The sequence below is a fragment of the Pelecanus crispus genome, chromosome Z (genome assembly GCF_030463565.1).
Source record: "Pelecanus crispus isolate bPelCri1 chromosome Z, bPelCri1.pri, whole genome shotgun sequence".
Classification (NCBI taxonomy): Eukaryota; Metazoa; Chordata; class Aves; order Pelecaniformes; family Pelecanidae; genus Pelecanus; species Pelecanus crispus.
The window spans coordinates 29,951,633-29,974,040 of record NC_134676.1 but is presented as its reverse complement, the minus strand read 5'-3'; the positions used below and the strand labels follow the sequence as shown (position 1 = coordinate 29,974,040).

The 22,408-nt window shown below is 43.8% G+C and overlaps 1 protein-coding gene across 1 annotated transcript in view; it reads left to right on the top strand.

Annotated features, from left to right (window-relative positions):
- MAP1B (microtubule associated protein 1B) overlaps window positions 1-9,935 on the top strand; it is an 81,283-nt gene extending 71,348 nt beyond the window's left edge. The window contains exons 6-8 of the mRNA XM_075726349.1: window positions 77-1,434; window positions 8,828-9,066; window positions 9,780-9,935. Coding sequence (XP_075582464.1) covers window positions 77-1,434; window positions 8,828-9,066; window positions 9,780-9,935 — 1,753 coding nt within the window. The remainder of the gene's footprint in view (window positions 1-76; window positions 1,435-8,827; window positions 9,067-9,779) is intronic.
- Window positions 9,936-22,408: the final 12,473 nt, after the last annotated feature.

Here is a 22,408-nt window from a genome sequence, read left to right as displayed (position 1 = left end):
ATGAGATAACTGGAAAAACTACTAGGTCACCTGAGGCCACAGATTATTCCTATGAGATAATTGCGAAAAATATGAGGTCACCTGAGGCCACAGATTATTCTTATGAGATGACAAGGAAAACCACCAGGTCACCAGGGGTCATGGATTATTCCTTTGAGACAACTGGGAAAACCACCAGGTCACCTGGGGACACAGATTATTCCTACGAGACAACAGGGAAAACCACTAGGTCACCTGGGGACACAGCTTATTCCTATGAGACAACAGGGAAAACCACCAAATCACCTGAGGCCACCGATTATTCCTATGAGACAACTGGGAAAACCACCAGATCACCTGAGGCCACAGATTATTCCTATGAGACAACTGGGAAAGCTACCAGGTCACCTGATACTATGGATTACCCCTATGAGACAACAGGGAAAACCACTGAGTCACCAGAAGCCATTAGCTACTGCTATGAGACAACTGGGAGAACCACCAGGTCACCAGAGGACATGGCTTACTCCTATGAGACAACTGGGAAAGTCTCTAGTTCACCTGAAGCCACAGATTACTCATTTGAGACAACTGGGAGAGCCACCAGGTCACCTGAAGCTACTAGCTATTCCTATGAAGCAAGTGCACATTTCACTCCAGGAAAATCATTAGCAGAATCCCGTCAGGATGTTGACTTGTGCCTTGTATCCTCTTGTGAATACAAACATCCCAAAACTGAACTTTCACCCTCATTTATCAACCCAAACCCCCTTGAGTGGTTTGCAAGTGAAGAACAGTCTCAAGATCAAGAGAAGCCATTAACTCAATCTGGGGGAGCTCAGCCACCTTCTGGGGGAAAGCAGCAAGGGCGTCAATGTGATGAAACCCCTCCCACATCTGTGAGCGAGTCTGCCCCATCTCAGACTGATTCAGATGTTCCACCAGAGACTGAGGAATGTCCTTCCATCACTGCAGATGCTAACATTGACTCGGAAGATGAGTCAGAAACCATTCCGACCGACAAGACAATTACATACAAACACATTGACCCACCTCCTGTCCCATTGCAGGATCGCAGCCCTTCCCCTAGGCACCCTGATGTTTCCATGGTTGATCCAGAGGCTCTGCCTGTTGATCAGAATTTGGGTAAACCTTTGAAGAAGGACCTCAAAGAAAAGACAAAGACAAAAAAGCAGGGTACTAAGACCAAGTCGTCTTCTCCTGTTAAAAAAAGTGATGGTAAATCAAAACCAGTGGCTTCACCAAAGCCAGCTATAAAAGAATCTTTAGAGAAAAGTTCCAAAACAGCTTCTCCAAAAAAGAAGGAGTCTGTGGAGAAGGCAACCAAAAATATCTCTACTCCAGAAGTAAAGTCTCGAGTGGAAGAGAAAGATAAGGACACCAAGAATGCAGCAAATACAACAACATCCAAGTCAGCAAAGACTGCAACCACAGGTAAAGACAGTTAGCAGTTCCCTAGTGTTAAGATTTTCTTAGTTGTTGCAGTGAAGTTAGTTTCCCTTTATATCAGCTGAGAATGTGGTTTGTAGCAAATCCCCAAAGCAAGTCTAGGTTTTAAATACAAATCCAGCATGTAAAGCCACATCTGAATGCATGAAATTCACTGATTTAACTTTTGTAATCTGTAATACTAGCTGTCTAAACTCTTGACCAACTAATAGAAATAAAAGTACCACTTTTGTAGGTGAAGTGAAATCAGTAGCAAAGTGACCCACTTTTCATTGAAGAAACAAGTATGCACAATTCTATTAATATAAATTAATGCAATTCAATATTGTGGGAAGCAAAGGTAGGCAAAGGTACTATCAGCAATTGGATGCTCATTACTTTCATAGAATTGTAAAATGCTTTGGGTTGGAAGGGACCTTTAGAGATCATCTAGCCCAACCCCCCTGCAGTGAGCAGGGACAGCTTGAACTAGAGCAGGTTGGAGCCCCATCCAACCTGACCTTGAATGTTTCTGGGGATGGGGCCCCCGCTACCTCTCTGGGCAACCTTTTCCAGTGCTTCACCACCCTCATTGTAAAAAATTTCTTCCTTATACCCAGTCTAAATCTATCCTCCTTTAGTTTAAAACCATTACTCTTTGTCCTGTCACAACAGGCCTTGCTAAAAAGATTGTCCCCATCCTTCCTATAGGCCCCTGTCGTGGTTTAGCCCCAGCCAGCAACTAAGCACCACACAGCTGCTCGCTCACTCCCCCTACCCCGATGGGATGGGGGAGAGAATCGGAGGAGTAAGAGTGAGAAACACTCCTGGGATGAGATAAGAACAGTTTAATAATTGAAATAAAGTAAAATAGTAACGATAATAATAACAATACAATAATGATGATAATAATAATAATATACAAAGCAAGTGATGCACAGTGCAATTGCTCACCACCCGCTGACCGATACCCAGACAGTTCCCGAGCAGCGATTGCTGCTCCCCGGCCAACCCCCCCCAGTTTATATACTGAGCATGACGTCATATGGTATGGAATACCCCTTTGGCCAGTTTGGATCAACTATTCTGGCTGTGCCCCCTCCCAGTTTCTTGTGCACCTGGCAGAGCATGGGAAGCTGAAAAGACCTTGACTAGCATAAGCAGTACTCAGCAACAACTAAAACATCAGTGTGTTATCAGCATTCTTCTCCTACTAAATCCAAAACACAGCACTGTGCCTGCTGCTAGGAAGAAAATTAACTCTATCCCAGCCAAAACTAGGACAGCCACTTTAAGTACTGAAAGGCCGCAATAAGGTCTCCCCACAGCCTTCTCTTCTCCAGGCTGAACAACGCCAACTCCCTCAGCCTGTCCTCGTAGGAGAGGTGTTCCAGCCCTCCGATCATTTTGGTGGCCCTCCTCTGGACCTGCTCCAACAGGTCCATGCCTTTCCTGTACTGAGGACCCCAGAGCTGGACGCAGTGCTCCAGGTGGGGTCTTACCAGAGCAGAGTAGAGGGGCAGAATCACCTCCCTTGACCTGCTGGCCATGCTTCTTTTGATGCAGCCTAGAATACGGTTGATTTTCTGGGCTGCAAGCACACATTGTTGGCTCATGTCCAGCTTTTCATTCACCAGTCTCCCCCGAAGTCCTTCACCGCAGGGCTGCTCTCAATCCCTTCATCCCCCAGCCTGTATTGATAGCAGGAGTTGCCCTGTCCCAGGTGCAGGACCTTGTACGTGGCCTTGTTGAACCTCATGAGGTTCACAGAGGCCCACCTTTCCAGCTTGTCCAGGTCTCTCTGGATGACATCTCGTCCCTCAGGCGTGTCAACCGCACCACTCAGCTTGGTGTCATCTGCAAACTTGCTGAGGGTGCACTCAATCCCACTCTCTCTGTCATTAATGAAGACATTAAATAGCACTGGTCCCAGCACGGACCCCTGAGGGACTCCACTTCTCACTGGTCTCCATGTGGACATCGAGCTGTTGACCACTGCCCTCTGGATGCTACCATCCAACCAATTCCTTATCCACCGAACAGTCCACCCATCAAATCCATATCTCCCCAATTTAGAGAGAAGGATGTTTTGGGGGACTGTGTCAAAGGCTTTACAGAATCATAGAATCATAGAATTGTTTAGGCTGGAAAAGACCTTGAAGTCATCCAGTCCAACCATTAGTGGCTATCAATGGCTACAGACTGTTGAGAAGAGACAGGTGAGGAAAGAGGGGCAGAGGCGTTGCCCTCTACATAAAGAAATCGATAAAGTGTGAAGAGCTGTCCCTGAAGAACAGCCACGAGCAGGTTGAAAGTTTATGGGTAGGAATGAGAGACAGAGGCAACAAGGGGAACGTTGTTCTGGGCTGTTGGCAGTGTCACCTGTTGGCCGTGTCACCTTCTTAGTGGAACATCCCTTGTTTCCCTCGAGGTGTTTCATGGAGGTTTCCTTGTTGCCTCCTACTGCCTCAGGAGCCCCCTGCTCATCTCCGCAAGACTTTGACTGTGCTGCAGTGGAAGCCACTAATTAGATCATTAGTCCAATCATAGAAGTCCACATAGATGACATCTGTTGCTTTTCCCTTGTCCACTGATGCGGTCACTCCTTCATAGAAAGCCACTAAGTTAGTCAGGCAGGACTTGCCCTTGGTGAAGCCATGCTGGCTGTCTCGAACCACCTCCCTGTCCTCCATGTGCTTGAGCATAGCTTCTAGGAGGTACAGATGTTCCATGATCTTCCCAGGCACAGAGGTGAGGCTGACAGGTCGATAGTTCCCAGGGTCCTCCTTTCTTCCCTTTTTAAAAGTGGGCACAACGTTCCCCTTCTTCCAGTCAGCAGGGACTTCACCTGACTGCCGTGACTTTTCAAATGTTAGGGAGAGTGGCTTGGCAACTACGTCAGCCAATTCCCTCAGGACTCTGGGGTGCATCTCGTCAGATCCCATAGACTTATGTACATTCAGGTTCCTCAGGTGGTCTCGAACCTGATCTTCCCTTACAGTGGGAGGGGCTTTATCCCCCTGGTCCCCATCTTGCTGTCCATTGATTTGGGAGGGGTGAGGAGAAGGGTTGCTGGTGAAGACTGAGGCAAAGAAGTTGTTGAGGACCTCAGCCTTCCCCTCGTCTTTTGATACTAGGTCACCATTCTTGTTCATTGGGGGGTGTGCTTTCTTTAACCTTCCTTTTCTGGTTGACATACCCGTAGAAGCCCTTTTTGTTATTCTTTGCATTCCTTGCCAAATTCAGCTCCAGCTGTGTCTTGGCCTTCCTGACCCCATCCCTGCACAATCACGCAGCATCCCTGTACTCTTCGCAGGACAGCTGTCCCTGCTTCCACTGCCTGTGCAGTTCCCTCTTACTCTTTAGTTTGACCAGCAGGTCTCAACTCAGCCATGCTGGTCTCTTCCCTTCCTTGCCTGATTTCTTACACCTGGGGACTGAGAGCTCTTGTGCTCTATGGAAGGTGTCCTTAAAGATCTGCCAGCTCTGTTCCGTTCCCCTGTCCCTGAGGACCATTTCCCAGGGGGTCTTTCTGACTAACTCCCTGAAGAGCTGCAAGTTTGCTCTCCTAAAATTTAGGGTCCTGACTGTACTCCTTGCTTTTCCCATATCCCTCAGGAGTGTGAACTCCGCCAACGCGTGATCACTGCAGCCCAGGCTGCCTCCAATCTTGACGTCACCAATGAGCTCACTTGCACTGGTGACCCTCAGGTCCAGTATTGCATCCCCTCAGGTAGGGGTGTCTATTACCTGGCTTAGGAAGTTATCCTCAATGCATTCTAGGAATCTCCTGGATTGCCTACAGCTCACCGTATTACTTCTCCAGCAAATGTCAGGGTGGTTGAAGTTCCCCAGTAGGACGAGAGTCTGCGAGCACAAAGCCTCCTGGAGCTGGAGGAAGAATGCTTTGTCATTAGGTTCCCCTTGATCAGGTGGCCTGTAGTAGACACCAGGCACAAGGTTCCCCTTGTTGCCTCTGTCTCTTGTTCTTACCCATAAGCTTTCGACCTGCTCGTGGCTGTTCTTCAGGGATAGCTCTTCACACTGTATCGATTTCTTTATGTAGAGGGCAACGCCTCCGCCTCTCCTTCCTCACCTGTCCCTTCTGAACAGCCTGTAGCCATTGATAGCCACATTCCAGTCATGGGATTCGTCCCACCAAGTTTCAGTAATGGCAATCAGGTCACATCTTTCTAGTAGCACAGTAGCTTCCAACTTCTCCTGTTTGTTCCTCGTGCTGGGTGCATTCATGTAGAGGCATTTCATCTGGGCTGTTGGCAGTGTCACCTGTTGGCCGTGTCACCTTCTTAGTGGAACATCCCTTGTTTCCCTCGAGGTGTTTCATGGAGGTTTCCTTGTTGGCTCCTACTGCCTCAGGAGCCCTCAGCTCATCTCTGCAAGACTTTGACTGTGCTGCAGTGTCCCCATCACACCTCTGGGCAACTGGTTGAGGGCTCATAGCAGCAGCCTGTCCCTCTAGCCATTGCGTACCACCCCACAGCTTGTCACAGGCAAGCCTGATAATGTTCCCCCTCCCCCTTCACATCTAGTTTAAAGCCCTGTCAATGAGCCTCGCAAGCTCCTAAGCAAAGACCTTCTTTCCCCTTTGAGAAAGGTGGCTCCCATTTGATGCCAGCAAGCCTGGTGCTGTGTAGGCTGTCCCATTGTCAAAAATCCCAAAGTTGTGATGGTGGCACCAGCCATGGAGCCATGTGTTAAGACATTGGGTCTCCCTGTTCCTTCCAATGTCATTGCCCACAACTGGAAGGAGGGAAGAAAAAATAACCTGTGCCACAGATTCCCTCACTAACTGTCCCAAGGCCCTGAAGCCTCTTTTAATCACCCCTGGGCTACGTACTGCAACTTCATCACCACCCACTTGGAAGAGCAGTAATGGGTAGTAGTCCAGTAGTGTTGGAGGCAGCAGATTTCCGTATGAGGAGGGTCTGCCTGGCATATTGGACCCTCCGTTCCCCTCAGGAGGGAGTCTCCTACAACCATGACCTGTCTTTTCTTCCTTGTGGAGGTGGTAGTAATATGGGGGGTAGGTCTTTCTGGTCTTGGCGACTCCTCTGGTGTAGATGGATCGACACCCACATCATCCACTGACTGGTCCTCCATATCCAGAGCCTCATACCTATTGCACAGAGGCACCTGCGGAGTCATGGTGGGCAAGGAAAAGGTCCGCTTGCTGCCCTGATAGTGGACTTGTTTCCACTCGCTGCTTCCCTTTAAGACCCTGCCTACATCCTGGTGGGGGAAGGATACTGGAACCCTTTGATCATGGGTGTTTTCTGGTGGCTGTCCCTGTTCAGGTTTCTGGGAGGTCAGAGTGTGGTCCGACCAGTCTCTCTCTTGCTCAGACTCCCTGATGCTCCATAGCCTGTCTACTTCCTCCCTTAGCTCTGCCACCAGGCCGAGTAGATAGTCCACCTGGGCACACTGTACACAGCTGTTCCCTCCACTGCCATCTGTTTCCAGTGCAAGCTGGTGGCACTCCCTGCAGCCGGAGACCTGGACAGCTGTGTGTTTCCCTGGGAGTTCAGTCTGGGTTGATACATCCTTTCTGGGTAGTGCAGAGGATACAGCCTTCCGCCGGGTGGGTACCATGGCCATGCCTGGGCTCCCTCTCACCAGCTGAACTTTCTGAACTTTGCTGGATTCATTTTAAAAGGAGTATTTTAAAAAATTGTAACAGTAGTAAGAGCACTTTCAGTGAACTAAGCATGTACATCACATAATCCGGTTAAAGGCTTATGCCATCAGTGATGACTAAACATACAGAAAGTTAATGGCATTTTGAATGACTGTTGTGTATTCTGAGTAGTAATAAAATATGAATTAGATTACTGAAGGAGGCATTGTGTTAATCTGTTGTTTCCGGCAGATCTTGTTAGAGAGCGTTTGGGGGATACTTTGATTTTGCTGTTGTCAGGACTGATGTTCCGTTAAAAGCTTTTTTACAAGGATCAGGCCTAGGATTCAGTACAAACAAACCAACATTCAACTGACTTCAGCTTTCCCATTTTAAGTGGTCCACTGTTCCTATCTTACACCATTGTTTGCATGTCTCTGTTAATGCATTTCAAAGCAGCAGTATAGTTCCTTATGCTGTACATTTCTCCAGCACTTTAGCTCTATATGAGATTCTTCTTCCTTAAAGCATACTTCTCAAATATATGCTAGAGTAGAAGAAAAGGCTCTACTTGATAATAACATTTAAGTGTAAAATGTAACGTGTGATACTTTATCCCATGTTGGTATCCACAATTCAGAGAGATATATCACAGATTTTTTATGATAAAAGATAACAAAAGATTTTGTAACATAACCAATAGTAAAAACTCTCTAATTCAGGAAACCTTATCATATCATGATGCTTATTTGGCGTATTGCCCTATGATGAACAGCAGGACATGCTAGGCAGCTAGCATGTAATGGACTTTGCTGGCCTTACGGTATATGACCCTACATAGACTCTATTGCTCAGATAATTGTTTACCAAACTTCATCCTCTGTAACAACATGAGAAGGCTAATAGAATACATATGTTGATCATCTGGATAAAATTACTGGTTGAATCCTGATTTTCAGTTCACACCATGATCCAGTGCATAGCAAAAGCCACTTTTTTTGGGGTAGTATTTTTCATGTGAGTGTTTAAACTTTAAACTTCCTTTTGACTGAAGCTCTTCTTAGAACAAGTACTATACTATGTACAGCAGCAAAAACATGCTCCCCCCTACTTTCTGTGATGGTGGCTTATTTGTGTATGCAAATAAAGAACCAGCAGGCAAAAAAACACTTGTTCTCAGTTCCCTGAAGTAATTGCTTTACAAGTTTCTCTGTCCTCCCAAGTTCCTCTTTGACCCTCTTTCTGCTCCCATGTAGTAGCTTCCTGATGCACCTGTAAGGCAGTCTGAGCACATCAACAGCTGCCATGTCTTGCTATGTGCTAATTCCCCAAATCTCAGGACTGCTTCAAATCTGCATGGCTCCCTGCGTGACCCTAGGTTTTATAACTGTGCATACCTGAGACTTTCAAAAAGCTGTACTTCTTAACCTGGAAAATAATACCACCATTTATTGAATGGTAATTCAGTAATCACAGCCCTGTGTAGTAATTGTTGGATAATAATAGTATATCACTGGGAAAGGTTCAGTCAATTTTTTGGTTACATGGTAGTGAGTTTTTATTGTATTATATAGTTACAGTTATACAGGTTTTTCCTCCCATTACAACTGTAATTGGGATACAACAAAGCTGGAACATGTCATTAGATGTAGGAGTGTAATGCCATAATTGGACACATCTCACCTCAGCAATTATAACAGTAATTAATAAATGCATGTTTTTAACCAGCCTGTGATATATTCTTTTGTTGTTTGATTTCCAAAGGACCTGCAAATACTAAGGCGGCAAAATCTACAGCAGTGCCCCCAGGACCTCCGGTGTATTTGGATCTGGTGTACATTCCCAACCACAGCAATAGCAAGAACGTTGACGTTGAGTTTTTCAAGAGGGTGCGGTCATCCTACTACGTGGTGAGCGGGAACGATTCTGCAGCTGAGGAGCCAAGCAGGGCTGTTCTGGACTCCCTGCTGGAGGGCAAGGCACAGTGGGAGAGTAACATGCAGGTAGGCTCTTCACTAGTATCTCTACCTGGAAATTTAACCTTCTCTGGGAAACAACTACTGGAAGCTAGAGTGCCTCTGGAGTGGACAGCAGCTGACGGGGAATGGGGTTCCCAGGCTGGGCACCTCATTTCACTGATGATGTGAGAGGACACCTGAGTGAAGCACAGAGCAGCACCGCACTCAGCCGCTCCCCCATTTCTGGCCCTTCTGACCTGTTCCTGGTGAATAAAACAGTCAGGAGCTGGTTTACAGGGCTGTTTCATCTTGTTACTATACCATATATGACCCAAGTTTGGTAATGTTGCAGTTCATAAGTAGGAAAGAAAAGTGTATGTTTCATGGTTTATATGATAATCACGTACACTTGGAAACTTCATGTGCCTTTCCATCATGATCAATAAGTAAACAAAATATTTGGCCATAATATGAAGAGCTATTAGTGCAGACTACAGACTGCTACTTCTCTGGAAAGCTGCATCTCAGCACCTTACAAAGTTTATTTTGATAAACTACATCTTTGCAGTCATTTTACCTTACCTATGTGTTTATTTATTTCCTTTTATCTATCCAGTTATTCAAGTATTTATTGCCTAAAGACCCACACTTTCCAAAAGGGAAACATACTTGTTGGCTGGGACTTCTTACAAAGATGTTTTTCTTATCAGCTGTTTCTGTTGTCCATTCCTTAGGATTTCTCCTGTTTTGTGTTGCAGGTGACCTTAATCCCAACCCATGACTCAGAAGTGATGAGGGAATGGTACCAAGAGACCCATGAGAAACAGCAGGACCTCAACATCATGGTTTTGGCAAGCAGCAGCACTGTTGTTATGCAAGATGAATCTTTTCCTGCATGCAAGATTGAACTGTAAGAACGAGACCATGCACCACAAGATTAAACTTTGTTTCCAGAAATTCTTCATTTTGAAAACACCTTTTCTAAAAATTCAACCCATCTGTTTCAACTGCTGAACTATATACCTGCCAAATGCTATACTGTGTCACAGTGATGCAAGTCACTAATATTTTTCAGTCTTTGCTGATTGCTAAGGGAAACAACACTATTCCCATAGTAGGGTTCAAATTACTGCAAAAATACAGATCCAGTTTCATCTCTGCTGAACGTTTGGAAACCATGCACTAGCAACCCCAACTGACTTCTGCCAGGTAGAGGCATTTGCCCTCTAATGAAACACAAAGAGAGAGAAAGAGAGAGAGGGGTAGGAGGAGAAAGTAATAAATAATTATATCTGCATTAGTCTCATGGCAATAGATGTATCGCTTACTGCAGTCTGTTTATGCTCTCACATGAAAAGAAAGTTTTAAATTTATATCAATCTGAGCTATCGCAAGGGGGATACTTTTTTACAGAATTAAGGTAGCTGGAAAATAAAAAGAAACAGAATGTGGCTAGGAAGGGATGTATAACCTAAATACTCATCATCAGTTTTCTACTTTAATTTGAACTCTGCATCCTGACATACCATAACAATCACAGGCCAAATATGCACGTAGTCTGCACCCCATCCAGAAGTCTAAAACCTTTCTTTCAACATGCAGAATTGTTGGTCTAAGGCATGCTCCCAGTGAAAGTCCACTCACTCCAGCCAGAACTGACCAGTCCACATGCTTGAACACCCATGTCCACTGTCGATTAACTGAAGCAAAATACCAAAGCAGTCGGGAGTACATACAGTAGACAATTCGCCTTAGAAAGTGACTTGAATGTACAAAGAAACTTGATGCACTTATTTTTTAATGTTGAGAGCATTTTACACAGCAAATTTATAAAACATCTGTGTAGGATCACAGTTACACCAGTAAAGAAGTGTGAGTACGCATGTGTGGTACTAGAAACCTATCTGACTGGTCAAACGGCTTGGTGCTATGAATTATGTATGTTAGTTACATGAATGCTTCATTGATGCACCTGGACAGCTCAACAAGGCAAGATAAGCATTTTTTTGAAAGCTTCTTTTGTACTGTGGAAGCAAGATTGAAGTGGTATCCAGTATCAGAGTTACAAAACTTAGTGAAACATTCAGAATGATGAAAAAGGTTACCTGCGAGCCTGTACAGTATTCAACCTTCCTTTGTCTTACCTTATTTTATTTGTTTAATTTAAGAGTGAATATGGGAACAAATGTACAGAAACCTTTTTTTTTAGTGCTGTGTGAACTTTTAATAGATGAATTTTTAACAAACATTTTCATTTACAGGAAAATGCAAAGAAAAATTTTTCAGGTGAAGGCAATTTTTTAGTAGTTTTGTAAGATAAATGAATAATGTTGTTTAAGGTTCTAGTGAGAATGGATATTGAGGTAAAATTTATTGAAAACAGTCAACTGCCAATACCTTTTGAGGGGTGGAGAGGGGGGGTGGAAGGGCACCCTGGTGGTAAAATTAATCTATTGATGATGACAGAAAATGGGATTTGAAAAGTTGATTGCCTAATACTTACAAGGGTGTAACCCACATTCTCAACCCTCACAAGATCTTGAAAAAAAGATAGAATAAGCAATAAGCTAAAATAAGACACCCTTTCCTTTCCTTTCCTTTCCTTTCCTTTCCTTTCCTTTCCTTTCCTTTCCTTTCCTTTCCTTTCCTTTCCTTTCCTTTCCTTTCCTTTCCTTTCCTTTCCTTTCCTTTCCTTTCCTTTCCTTTCCTTTCCTTTCCTTTCCTTTCCTTTCCTTTCCTTTCCTTTCCTTTCCTTTCCTTTCCTTTCCTTTCCTTTCCTTTCCTTTCCTTTCCTTCACTCTTCCTCTTCCTTTCCTTTCCTCCTCTCATTTCTTCTTTTTACTCTTCCTCTTCCTTTCTTCTTCCCTTTCTCTTCCTTTTCTTGCCTCTTCTTTCACTCTTTTACTTTTCCTTGCCTTTCCTCCTTCCTTTCCTCCTTCCTCTCCCCTTCCTTTCCTTCTCTAGACTGCTTGCAGAGGAACAGCATCACTGTTCTGTGATTTAAGACAGTTTGGATTTTTTAGTCTTAGAAGTTTTACCCCAATTAAAAAAAAACTTGGTACATTGTAGAAGGTTTGCAAATCTGAATTTAAAGGCGGAGTAAAGACCTCCAAAATGGAGATATGTGCTGGTCTGTATGATTCACCATTATGGCTAGTATTAAGTTTCAAATGTAGTAAACTATGACCTCATTTTATTTTCTTTACTTATAATTTATTTCAATTTTACACTGTTAGGATATTTTTGTTTAATAGGTATATGTTTGCACTCCTAATTTTTATGAGGGTTTTTTTAATACTGCTTTAGGGTCCTTTAAATGTGGGCTCCTGAGGCCTATTTAATGCTGTGAATTACTGTTTGTCAGTTGTTGGGGGTTTTGATTTATTTTTAATGTCTTCTCTCTTTTTAGGTATCTCTAGCAATGCTGTTCTATTTATTGCTATACCTTTTAAGTCGTTAAGAATAACTCAGAATGACTATGGCACAAAAGGCAGATGGAAATGTATTGTGAAAACAACCATTTTTGCTGAGCTCATAATCATTCACTTAAAATTGCTTTTGTAATACGTAGTCTACAAAGTTATAGGCAAAATGTTTGGCAGAATAGTTGTACTATTTCTACAATTCTTTCTGCTTTGTCTACTTTCTTGTATAGGTGAGATTTCAAACTTTTTGAGTGGGTGGGAACAGGTTTTCTGATTTTCTGACAATATCTGAAATGGTTTGTATCTCTGCTTTGGTAGAAAATCTGTTTTAAGTACAGCAGTGGTCCTGAGACTAATCTCACTCATGCCACTTACTCCTGTGAATCAGGAGCAGTTTCACTACAGTCAGGGAAGTTACAGTCATTTGGTCCTACTGAAATGAAATTGGAATCAAGCCTTAAGTCTCCCCAAGCAAGTTTGTGATGGCTCAAGTGTTTGTTTTACTTTTAAAATAATAATAATTAGACAGTTACAGCTGATTTTAAAATGTACATTTGCTTTTTTGCTGCTACAAGAATACTAAAATCCTGGTCTGGCTATTCTGAGGTATTGTAATGCCTGTTCCATCCATTCCCTTTCAAATGGCAACGGTGCCTGGGTGCAACACAGAGATGAACTCCTCCATTAGCTCCTCTTGCCCTTAATGTCTTTCCTGCCTGTGGAACTAATCTAACTGTGCTAGTCCTAGTACTACACAATTAGTTTAGTGTAACAGTCATCAAAATGTACCGTGTACATTAACGATGAGTGCTGTTGATCAGCATAGATTTCTAGGAGCATGGTTTGTTATTGATTACTCTAATTATAAAGATTCAATATCTGAGTGTAAAGGACACTCCATTTAAATGGTGGTATTACCCATAACAGCATCCCCAGTCATGATCTTTATGCTATAACTATACTGCTTCATATAATTCAATGAAGAATTAACTTTGGAGATCCCACCCCACTCCTGAACTTGGACAGGGCCTCTCTTGCATGCCTTTTCAAAGTCCTGTGGTGGGCCTGACTTTATTGACCTCTATTTTCACCCCATCTTTCATAGAAATCACTTCTGATTTTTTTTAAACTTACTTTACATACTGTGGTGAATGGAGATAACTGTGTATATGAATGTTTTTTCTTTAATTGTCTATGATAGCTTACACATTTTAGGAGAGTTCCAGTACTCATTTACTAAGATTTAATCAATTTGTTACTTAAATTTTCAATCCCTCCCACCACAAGCAAGTCAGCTCCAAAGAGCACTTACTGTGCATTTGGGACATTTTTGTCATACGCTTCTCTTTGTTCAACTGTCGCCAGAGGTTCTTGCTCAGTAATGATGTTTTGAGAGAAATAGTAATTTTGTTGGTCTGGATTTATTAGAAAAAGAAAAAGTATAATGTTTACACTTGAAAGAAACTGTAAGCTTTCATCTTTTCACTTAATAATTGAACAGAACACTAAAAGCAACTAGGGGTAAGCATTTCTTAGAATGCAATTATATTATTCACCTGGTTTAAAAATGTTTGCTATTTAAAATAAAAAAAGAAAAAAAAGTCTGTTGTGAATTTACAAAAAAAATCTAAAAAAAATTAAGTAACTAAATAAAACAATGGCATAAAAATATAGAAAAAAAAAAAAAAAAAAAAGAAGAATTAAAAAACCAGCTTCTCTGCACTAGACTAGCTAGGAGCTCCAGATGGAAGGAGCTACCTCTTCAAGACTGGGCTGTAATCACAACTGTAAAGGAAGAAATCTGAAATATGCTTTCACGCATTTGCATGCAGCCATTATCTTCCAAACTATGGAAAGAAACAGTCTTGTTGCTGGCTGAGAAGCACCTCACACACCTCCTCTCTCTTGTTCTGAATGGTGTTTGTGTCAGTCTGCAGCTGTGTATGGTATTATGTCTTATAATCCTGCATCACTTCTATTCTATCCAGTCATATCTAATGTAGAAAATTAGTTTCCAGTGAAAGTAATATGTAGTGCTTTTATGATATTTGTGTGCAATATCCCCTCGTCCATTGAGGATATTTGATGTAAAGCAAACAAACTCAATTCCACAATAAAATACAAAAGTGCTAAAGTGGTGTTGACATGTTTCTTGTCTTTGTGTATGTATGTATTTTTAAGTTTTCCCTTTCTTTCAATCATGATTACCTACTATATGGGTTTTTTCTGAAAAGGTCAGTGACTATTTAAATGCTAGATAAGAGCCAATCTCTATTTAGAAATTGGAAAATAAATGCGGAAGATTGCTTTTATCTCTTGTGGCATAAAACATTACCATGATGTACCATGACGTGGCTTCTTTTTGTTGTTCTCATTTCTGTATCCCTCAGCAGCATGAGAAAACACCTCATTTTCAGTAAGTACATGTTCAAGGGGCTGTGTCAGAGATGATACCCAATTAAGTTACATCAAACTGAGCCTAGCCTCATTTGGAAAAGAGGTCTTTTCCAAAGTTGTTGCAGTTTAACAAGAGTGCGCAGCTTGTCTCCAGTGGACATGGACCTTTCTTGACTGCCCTGTAATCCTGGTGAGAGGGGACGGAACACTTGGGGAAGCTGGGCTCCTGGTGTAGTTTTTTACTTCATAAACATCAGACTTTTCCTCTAGTGCTGTTAAAGCAACACTGTAAGATCAGGCTTTCTGCCTTTGTAGTTTTGCTTGCCGCTGCAATGCCTGCTGGGGCGAGGTGCAGCAGTCAATGCTTATGCTTTTTTAGCTGGGGGAGATGGTTAATGACATGAAAGCAGGCAAAGGCTGGGGCAGCAGGGAGCAAGGGGTGCTCGTTCCCAGGAGAAGCAGTGGCCCTGCGGGATTTCCTTCACCCTCAGACAGCAGTCTTTTTTTTGTGGGCCCTTATCTGTCTCCAATGTCTAAGGTTTCATTTGTAACTTCTAATGACAGTAATAGGAAATACTGTGTTTGGCTTGAATTGGGCAGAGCATTGTGAAGTAGAGAAAAATGACAGCCAGATGAGGGGAGTCAACTGCTGCAAATCTTGTATCTCAAGTATAATCCTGCATATGTCTACGTGAAGGTTTTTTGAGCTGTTGTGGTAGAGTAGCCTGATACTACTTAAAATATATTAAAATGATTGTGCAAAGCAGACTAGGTCAGGCTTCAACCCCAGTTATTCACCTGTAGCTGCAGGGTGAAGTTCTGGATTTGCACAGGTGGGACCACTCATAGTACCTGTGGATAGGGGCAGGCCAGCCTGGTCTGTAGTGTTTGGCTTGCTGTTTCCAGATGCCAGAAGAAAGTTCCTTTCTTCAACACAGCTGCTGAGGAGGAGAAATTTTATTTCCACTACTGTTGTTAATAAACTGATTCAATGAGCTTATGAATTATTTCAGATGGCATGGGAAAATGATAGTCCCTCAGACTTTTTCAGCTTGTCTTAAAATGAGGGATCTGTCTTGTGGCATCCTAGACCTGGAGACTGTTTAATGCTGATTTCTAGTGTTCTGTGGCTGGGAGGAAATTGAGTTTTTCATGGTTCCTAGGATGGGGTGAAAAGAGGTGTCCAGGGGTCTCTTGAGCGATAGCCATGGTGACACCTCATAGATCCAGCTAGTTCCCAGCATTGCAGCAAAGCTCCGTGGCTTCCTACAGGGTGTCTCTGGGCATGCAGTACTTTTGCTGCATGAGCATTGCCCATGTCCTTCACACAGCGAACAGGTGTTGACCACTGCCTACTGGTATGGTGCCTATTTTCATCTCCCACAGACATGGCTAGTCCATACGAGCATGAAATCCCCAGGGCATTGTCCTCTGTTGTGCTACGTGTGCTTTCTTCAGATTCAGCCCAAAACCACCAGAGGCTGAGTAATACTGAGTGCCCTCAGCCTGCCAGGGGATTTGCTGTTTTTTGACTGCATGCTCAGCATCATTTCCACCAGAAATGAAATACTGAGGAGAACCAAAGAACTAAATCAGCAGGCGCTGTAGTCTGCACAAGCTCTGTTTGCTGGTTCTCATGGATCCTTACCGCAGATGTAGCTGCTTCTCTGCAGTTCAACAACTCCAGCATTACTGTCCCCAGTGTGAATAGCTGGCAAGGAGGGTGTGGAGGTTGACTGTGCATCTGCTGCCAGCTTCACTGCCAAAACAATTGCATGTGCCCTGATTTACACATCATACTGCAGCTCGGCCCATCACCTGTGCTTGTGAATTACACAGAGAAGATAAGTGAAATAGATGGTACTTACATCCTAATACAGACAAAGCTAAAGATACATAACAATGTCTATATACAGAGGTTACACACTGCATACCTGTTAAGCTCCACAAATTAGTTTTGACTAAGCTTTTACAAACCTCATGTTATCTCAGCCCAGCTGTGTTACTTTCTCAGCTTAAAGAGTTGAAGGTAAACTAAACCACTGAGCCACTTAAATACTTAATATGACCCCCCCCCCCAGAGTGCAAGGCAGTATTTCCAGGAAGAGTTTACAGTTTCCAAAGATGTAATTATAGCAGCAGTTACCATATGTAAGGACAAGAACAGTCTTGAAAGTTTCTTTCCCAATTAATTTAAGGGAGGAATTGTCAGGATTTGCAATAAACAAGATATATTGAAAGCTGATTTTTGTCCTGCTAATCTAATGTGCATGTCAATGGGGCTCTAATGCTGTTTCGGTGCCTGGGACATCTGCAATTTAGAATGGGTTGGGTGGACTTGAGTTTATCACAAAGGTTTAAGAGCAGCCAACAGACAGTACTATGCAATTGCTAGCTGAATTCAGTGACAACTTTGTGGTTACTGAAAGATGTATGTATTTCCATGGGGAGATTGACCCAGAGTAGATGGCAGTTTTCTATCACAAGTTTAGTATCTAAAGTGACTCTTGAATTAATGTTTTGTCACTGATTCTTGACCTATACTTCATTCTCCACAGTTTTATTTTGAGTCACTGTCCCAAGTTCAGGTTGCTTGTCACTTATGTCAGCAGTAGTTTCTCTTCTACAATCCAAGACCCTTGTCCTCATCTCAACATTTCCTATCATTACATTTTTGGAAAGGTAAATTTAACTTTACTTTCCACAAATGTGCTCAAATACTTACCAGAAATACATTTTGCAAGGTTCAATTGTAGTTTCTACTAAACAGGCCCAGCAAAAACAGCAGCAGTACTTGCAGAATAGGATGCTGTTCAGTGGACCACGTCTTGCATCTCTCAAAGTCAAGGGTGCAATTCCCTTTTGTAACTATGACTCCGGCTTTGTGAGGAGGTGGGGGAAGACAGGACACTTTCTAACCTGTGCCCCAGGCTGTCTTCTGCCTGTCTCAGTGGCACAGTGGCAGCTGTTCAAGTCAGAAACCCCCTTGCACCAGCCAACCTTCATCTGCAGCTGGGGTAGGTCATCTTCCTAGTCCCACAGTTTTAGGGTGACCAGAGAGCCCTGGGATGGGCAGGCAAGCATCTGGGACAGGGTGCTGGGTGAGGGAGAAGGTGCTTGAAGCTGTGGCAAGGGGCTTGATAGCAGCGCTGTGTGTAGGACACAGAGGTCTTGACCGGGTCCGAGAGCATCTAGTAACCTTGGCAAGGTCGGGTGTTACCATAAATAGGGCCCATCTGTGCAAGACTTCAGGCAACATTTATTTGAGCTGCAAGGGAATAAATATGTAATTTTCCTCAATGGATAATGACCTTCAGTGCTTTGCTGGAAGTGTTCTGCCAGTGACACTTGTGGGAGGAAGTTACATATTTGCTTGCCTAATCAGCAGTGTATTTGATGTCTGCCATGGATTTGAATTGGGAAGCTGCTTTTTGAATTAAAAGGAAGAGCTTTAACCTTCTAAGTGCTGCTTTTTTCTCCTAACAGCAGCTGAATTCATGCCAACACACCAAACAGGCTTTGCATTTGTTCTGGTTTCTGTTTCTTTTGGCTAGTATTGTTCAGAGAAGGGTCTCTCCCACACCTGGGGAAACACGGGAGATCTGTTAACACTGTCTAGCATGTTCAAGTCTGGCTGTACCATAAGCATTAGTGCAGTCATGTACTATTTAGGCTGATGGTCACCTTGTTTGCATGCACAGCTCAGTGACTATGCATGCAAATGCACTGCTTCTAGCACTGGGAGATTTTCCTCTGCCTTTAGCTATACAGACACCAGGATAATGAGTAGGGAAATTACTCAACAACTTTCACAAAGTAAGATGCACTCCTGTGATTTAGGAATATACTGAAAAGGGAGAAACTGCAAGAGTTTTAATTCAAATCACAGCTGTAGTCACAAACAAAAACAGGATGTGAAGTGATCCAAAAAAAGGAGATAGTGTTACTAAGAAAGAATTTGGCCTGTCCCCTCCAGAAAATATTTTGACAGTCCCATCCAGACAAAGAAAGGTCTAGGCAGCTGTCTGAAGCAGTGCAGTGAGGAGCAGCAACATTTCAAAAAGCTTGAGAGTGTCCTAGTGAGGAAGTGCTCATTGGGTTTTGAGCTCACATGGAATGAGTACCAGGGTGCAGGACTGGATGAACACACAAACTTTTCGTGTTTGTAGAGTACAAAAGTATTTTTGTTTTTTATATATGCATATATACACATATCCACATTCTTCCTTTAGCATCAGAGCTCACATTTAAGCAGCAGCACATCAAAAGCTGCCATGACTTCCCCCCTTCTAAATGCAGCCAGCTGCATCACAGCCGGTGATGACTATCACAGGAGAGCACACAAAGCTGTGGGCATCCGGACAGAAGGGCTTTTGACTACCTGGGGCCCAGTTTTGCTCCCAGGTGTTGCTACAAGTGTTCTTCCAACTTCTTTTCAAGACTAATCCAACAAGCAGCTGAAAAACAGGTTGTGTGCACAACATGATTTATGCAAGGGGGCGAACAGTCAAGTCTATCTTACTTTTCCTGGAGTGGGAAGAAGAAAAGCAGGTAGGTCAAGCTGAGTTAGTTGATACTCTGTTGATTTTTCATGCTGCATTTGTGGTGCACAGCTACTGTCCGTGTCTCCCTTAGGAAGCCGAGCACATGCCTGAACAGCACTGTCTGTGAATTACCCCATCTCACAATCTGTCTCACCTTTGACCTTGCTCAAAGATAGCAGGTAGAAGACAGCACCAAAGAGGAGAGTACCTTCTTCTCCTCCCTCAAGCTTCAGTTGCAAATTTATGTTTACAACTTCTTGAGACTGAGCTGTGTCCAGGGGCCTCAAACCTCAGGGTGCCTGAGCGCTTGGTACCCCAGGCTGCTTGCTGTCTGCAGAGCTGGGGGCATGTTGCTGTCTGAGATGGGGGTGCAGGACAAAGAGACATGGCCAACCTTCTTGGAGAAGGGGAAGAAATAAATAAGAGATGATATACAGGAGGAACTTGAAGGGCATCATGGGTGAGGTCAAAAGGGAAGCAGCGAAGAGGATTGCTAGAGAATTCAAGAGGGTGCAGGTAAGCTTGTGGGAAATGTGAGGATTTGCTAGATGAGAGAACACTGGTTTGGCAGAAGCTGGTTGCTATTGAGTAAGACAGTGGTGAGACCTGGGGTGGGGAAAAGCAGGATTGAGGCTACTAGACCACGGAGAAATACTTGGCTGGGGCACGAGCGGGAGGGAAGAGGGGCCCTGGTGTGCAGCTGCCCCAGTTGGTAAACATGTCACAAGTGGTTTCTCACTCAGGGTGATTACTGAGGGGACAGATAAATGAGAAAGCTTGGCAAAACTTTTGGCTTTTTAAGCTACAAATGGTCTGGACTGGCTGCTGCACGTCTTATGTTTGATGTCCTTTATCTGGCCCCAGGAATCTGCTTTGCTGCCTGCAAAGCATTTGGCAGGGAACCCTCCCCCTCTCCCAAGGGCAGAGAGGGATATGGGAGGAGATTCGGGCAAAGACAGAGAACCCTTGTACCTACACTGTTTTAATTTAGACTTTGGACTGACTCAGAGCATTCAAACCCACAGGGCCTGGAGTAAAACAAGGAGGCAACCTGCAACACTCATTAACAGGCTAAGCAGAGCTTAGAGGAGGATTTTGTTCTCCTATTGCTGCAACAGTTAAGTATAAATGGAAAGGGAGGTTAGTTGTGGGGGAAATGAAGCATGCTCTGTGAGAGAGCAGGGGGCACAGCAGCTGGCAGCTTGTTGCAGCTCAGTTAGCATTAGCAGCCCAGTGTCTTTACCAAGCAGGACGAAGCGGGGTGGAGGCAGGGCCAGAAACAGGCTCCTTGTGCTGCCAAGAAACAGATGCTTACAAGGAACAAGGAGAAATGTGGCAGTGCCTGTTGTGGCCTAGCCAAACAGTGTCTGCATAAGCAACAGGATCAGCAGCTGCAGTAGCTAGAGGCCACGCGTCAGCAAGGAGGGTCTTAAAACTGTGGTGGTGTAGGGAAGATCCCAGGAGGGAGAGGTGGTGTCTGCAGACAGAAGCTCAGAAAGGAATCGGGATGCAGGAGTGATTATGAACCTTTGGAGGTACAACCCATGCTCTGATACTAAGAAACTGAAATATGTGGTCAGGGAATGGACACCTCATTTTCCTATGGCTGACTAGGAGTGACAACCTCTGTAAAGCTGCCAGTTTTAAGGAAATTGTTCTTACGAACAATTTGGCCTCCCACTCTCCCTTAAGGCTCCCTAACTTCTCCTAGTAATCACAAAGCATTTAGACCAACAAAAAGGAAAACAACTTCAGGAGACCTGAGAAAAGTTGCCCAGGAAAAGTCCACTGCTGGTTTAGTTAGGCCAAGCCACAAAATCATCCACTTACCTGGAGACAGCACTCTCTTACTGCAGTATGGACGAAACTGTCGGACTTGCTGACAAGATGGGGTGAAGGACCTTATTGCCAAGTTCTTGGATGTGAAAGAGCAATCAGGCTCTGAGTGCGTTTGCTGGGAACAAGAGAGGTGTTTGATGTATGCAGATAAGATACTTTCATACACTTAAAATAAGTTCACAGATCTGCAGCATGTTCTCACTGGATATACAGTGAGCTTGTGATGTGAGTTTCATCACTGTAAGACTAGACAGGTGCATGACAAAACTGGATGCTTATCAGACGCTGTGGTAAAGCAGAGTGAGACAACACTGTTGTTGCCCTAACAAGCTGCAGTACTGCAGGCCTGTTGCTAGGGTCTCCCTGTTCTCAAGGAACTTGCCCTGCCATAAGCTGCATAAAGTTACTGGCTGCAGCTGATGAGATTCAGTGGTGACAGGGAATATATCAAGGATGGATGCTGATGCATCCCACAACCAGTGCACTATGATCCTTTCCTCCCTTGCCGTTTCCTTGTACTCTGTGTGAATAGCTACATTGTTTTACCAATCTGAAAAATGGGGCATGGGACCATGTGCACAGCTGAGACAAGAAGGGAATTAGGCCAAAAACCCCATGAAACAGCACCCAGAATATAAAAGGAAACTGCACTGCAGTATGAGGCTCCTCAGTGTGTGCCGAGGTGATTGTGTGTGTTTCTCTACTGACCTTAAAAATGGAGCAGAACAGCACCAGTAGAGTCAGAAATTTCTAACTTCCTTACAGGGAAGGCACATCTGTGTGCCTGTACAAGTGCTATCTCCCTAGGCTGAAACTCTTTACAAGTAGTTTTAAAAACAGTCTAAAGTTAGGCTTCCAAGTCCATGTATAGCACCCTGAAATTTTCCAAATGGGTTGGGAAAAAAAGAAAAAGCAATAAATATATGTTAATCCTCTTAGTGTCTGAAGTTCAGAGTAGCCAAGGCATTCTTTCCTGTGAGAAACCCCTACTGAAACAATTTGTGTTTGAAATCCTTCCCTCTTCTTTTGTTCCTTCCACCCTCTACACCTTTCATCACAGGCAAGCTACTTCTTATGCCTTTGTTTCTTTGTGTTGTCTCCATCCCACCCCCTGCCTAGCTGACGGTAAGAGGAAAACATATCATATACAGGATGAAGATTTCTAAACCACATGTGCTTTAC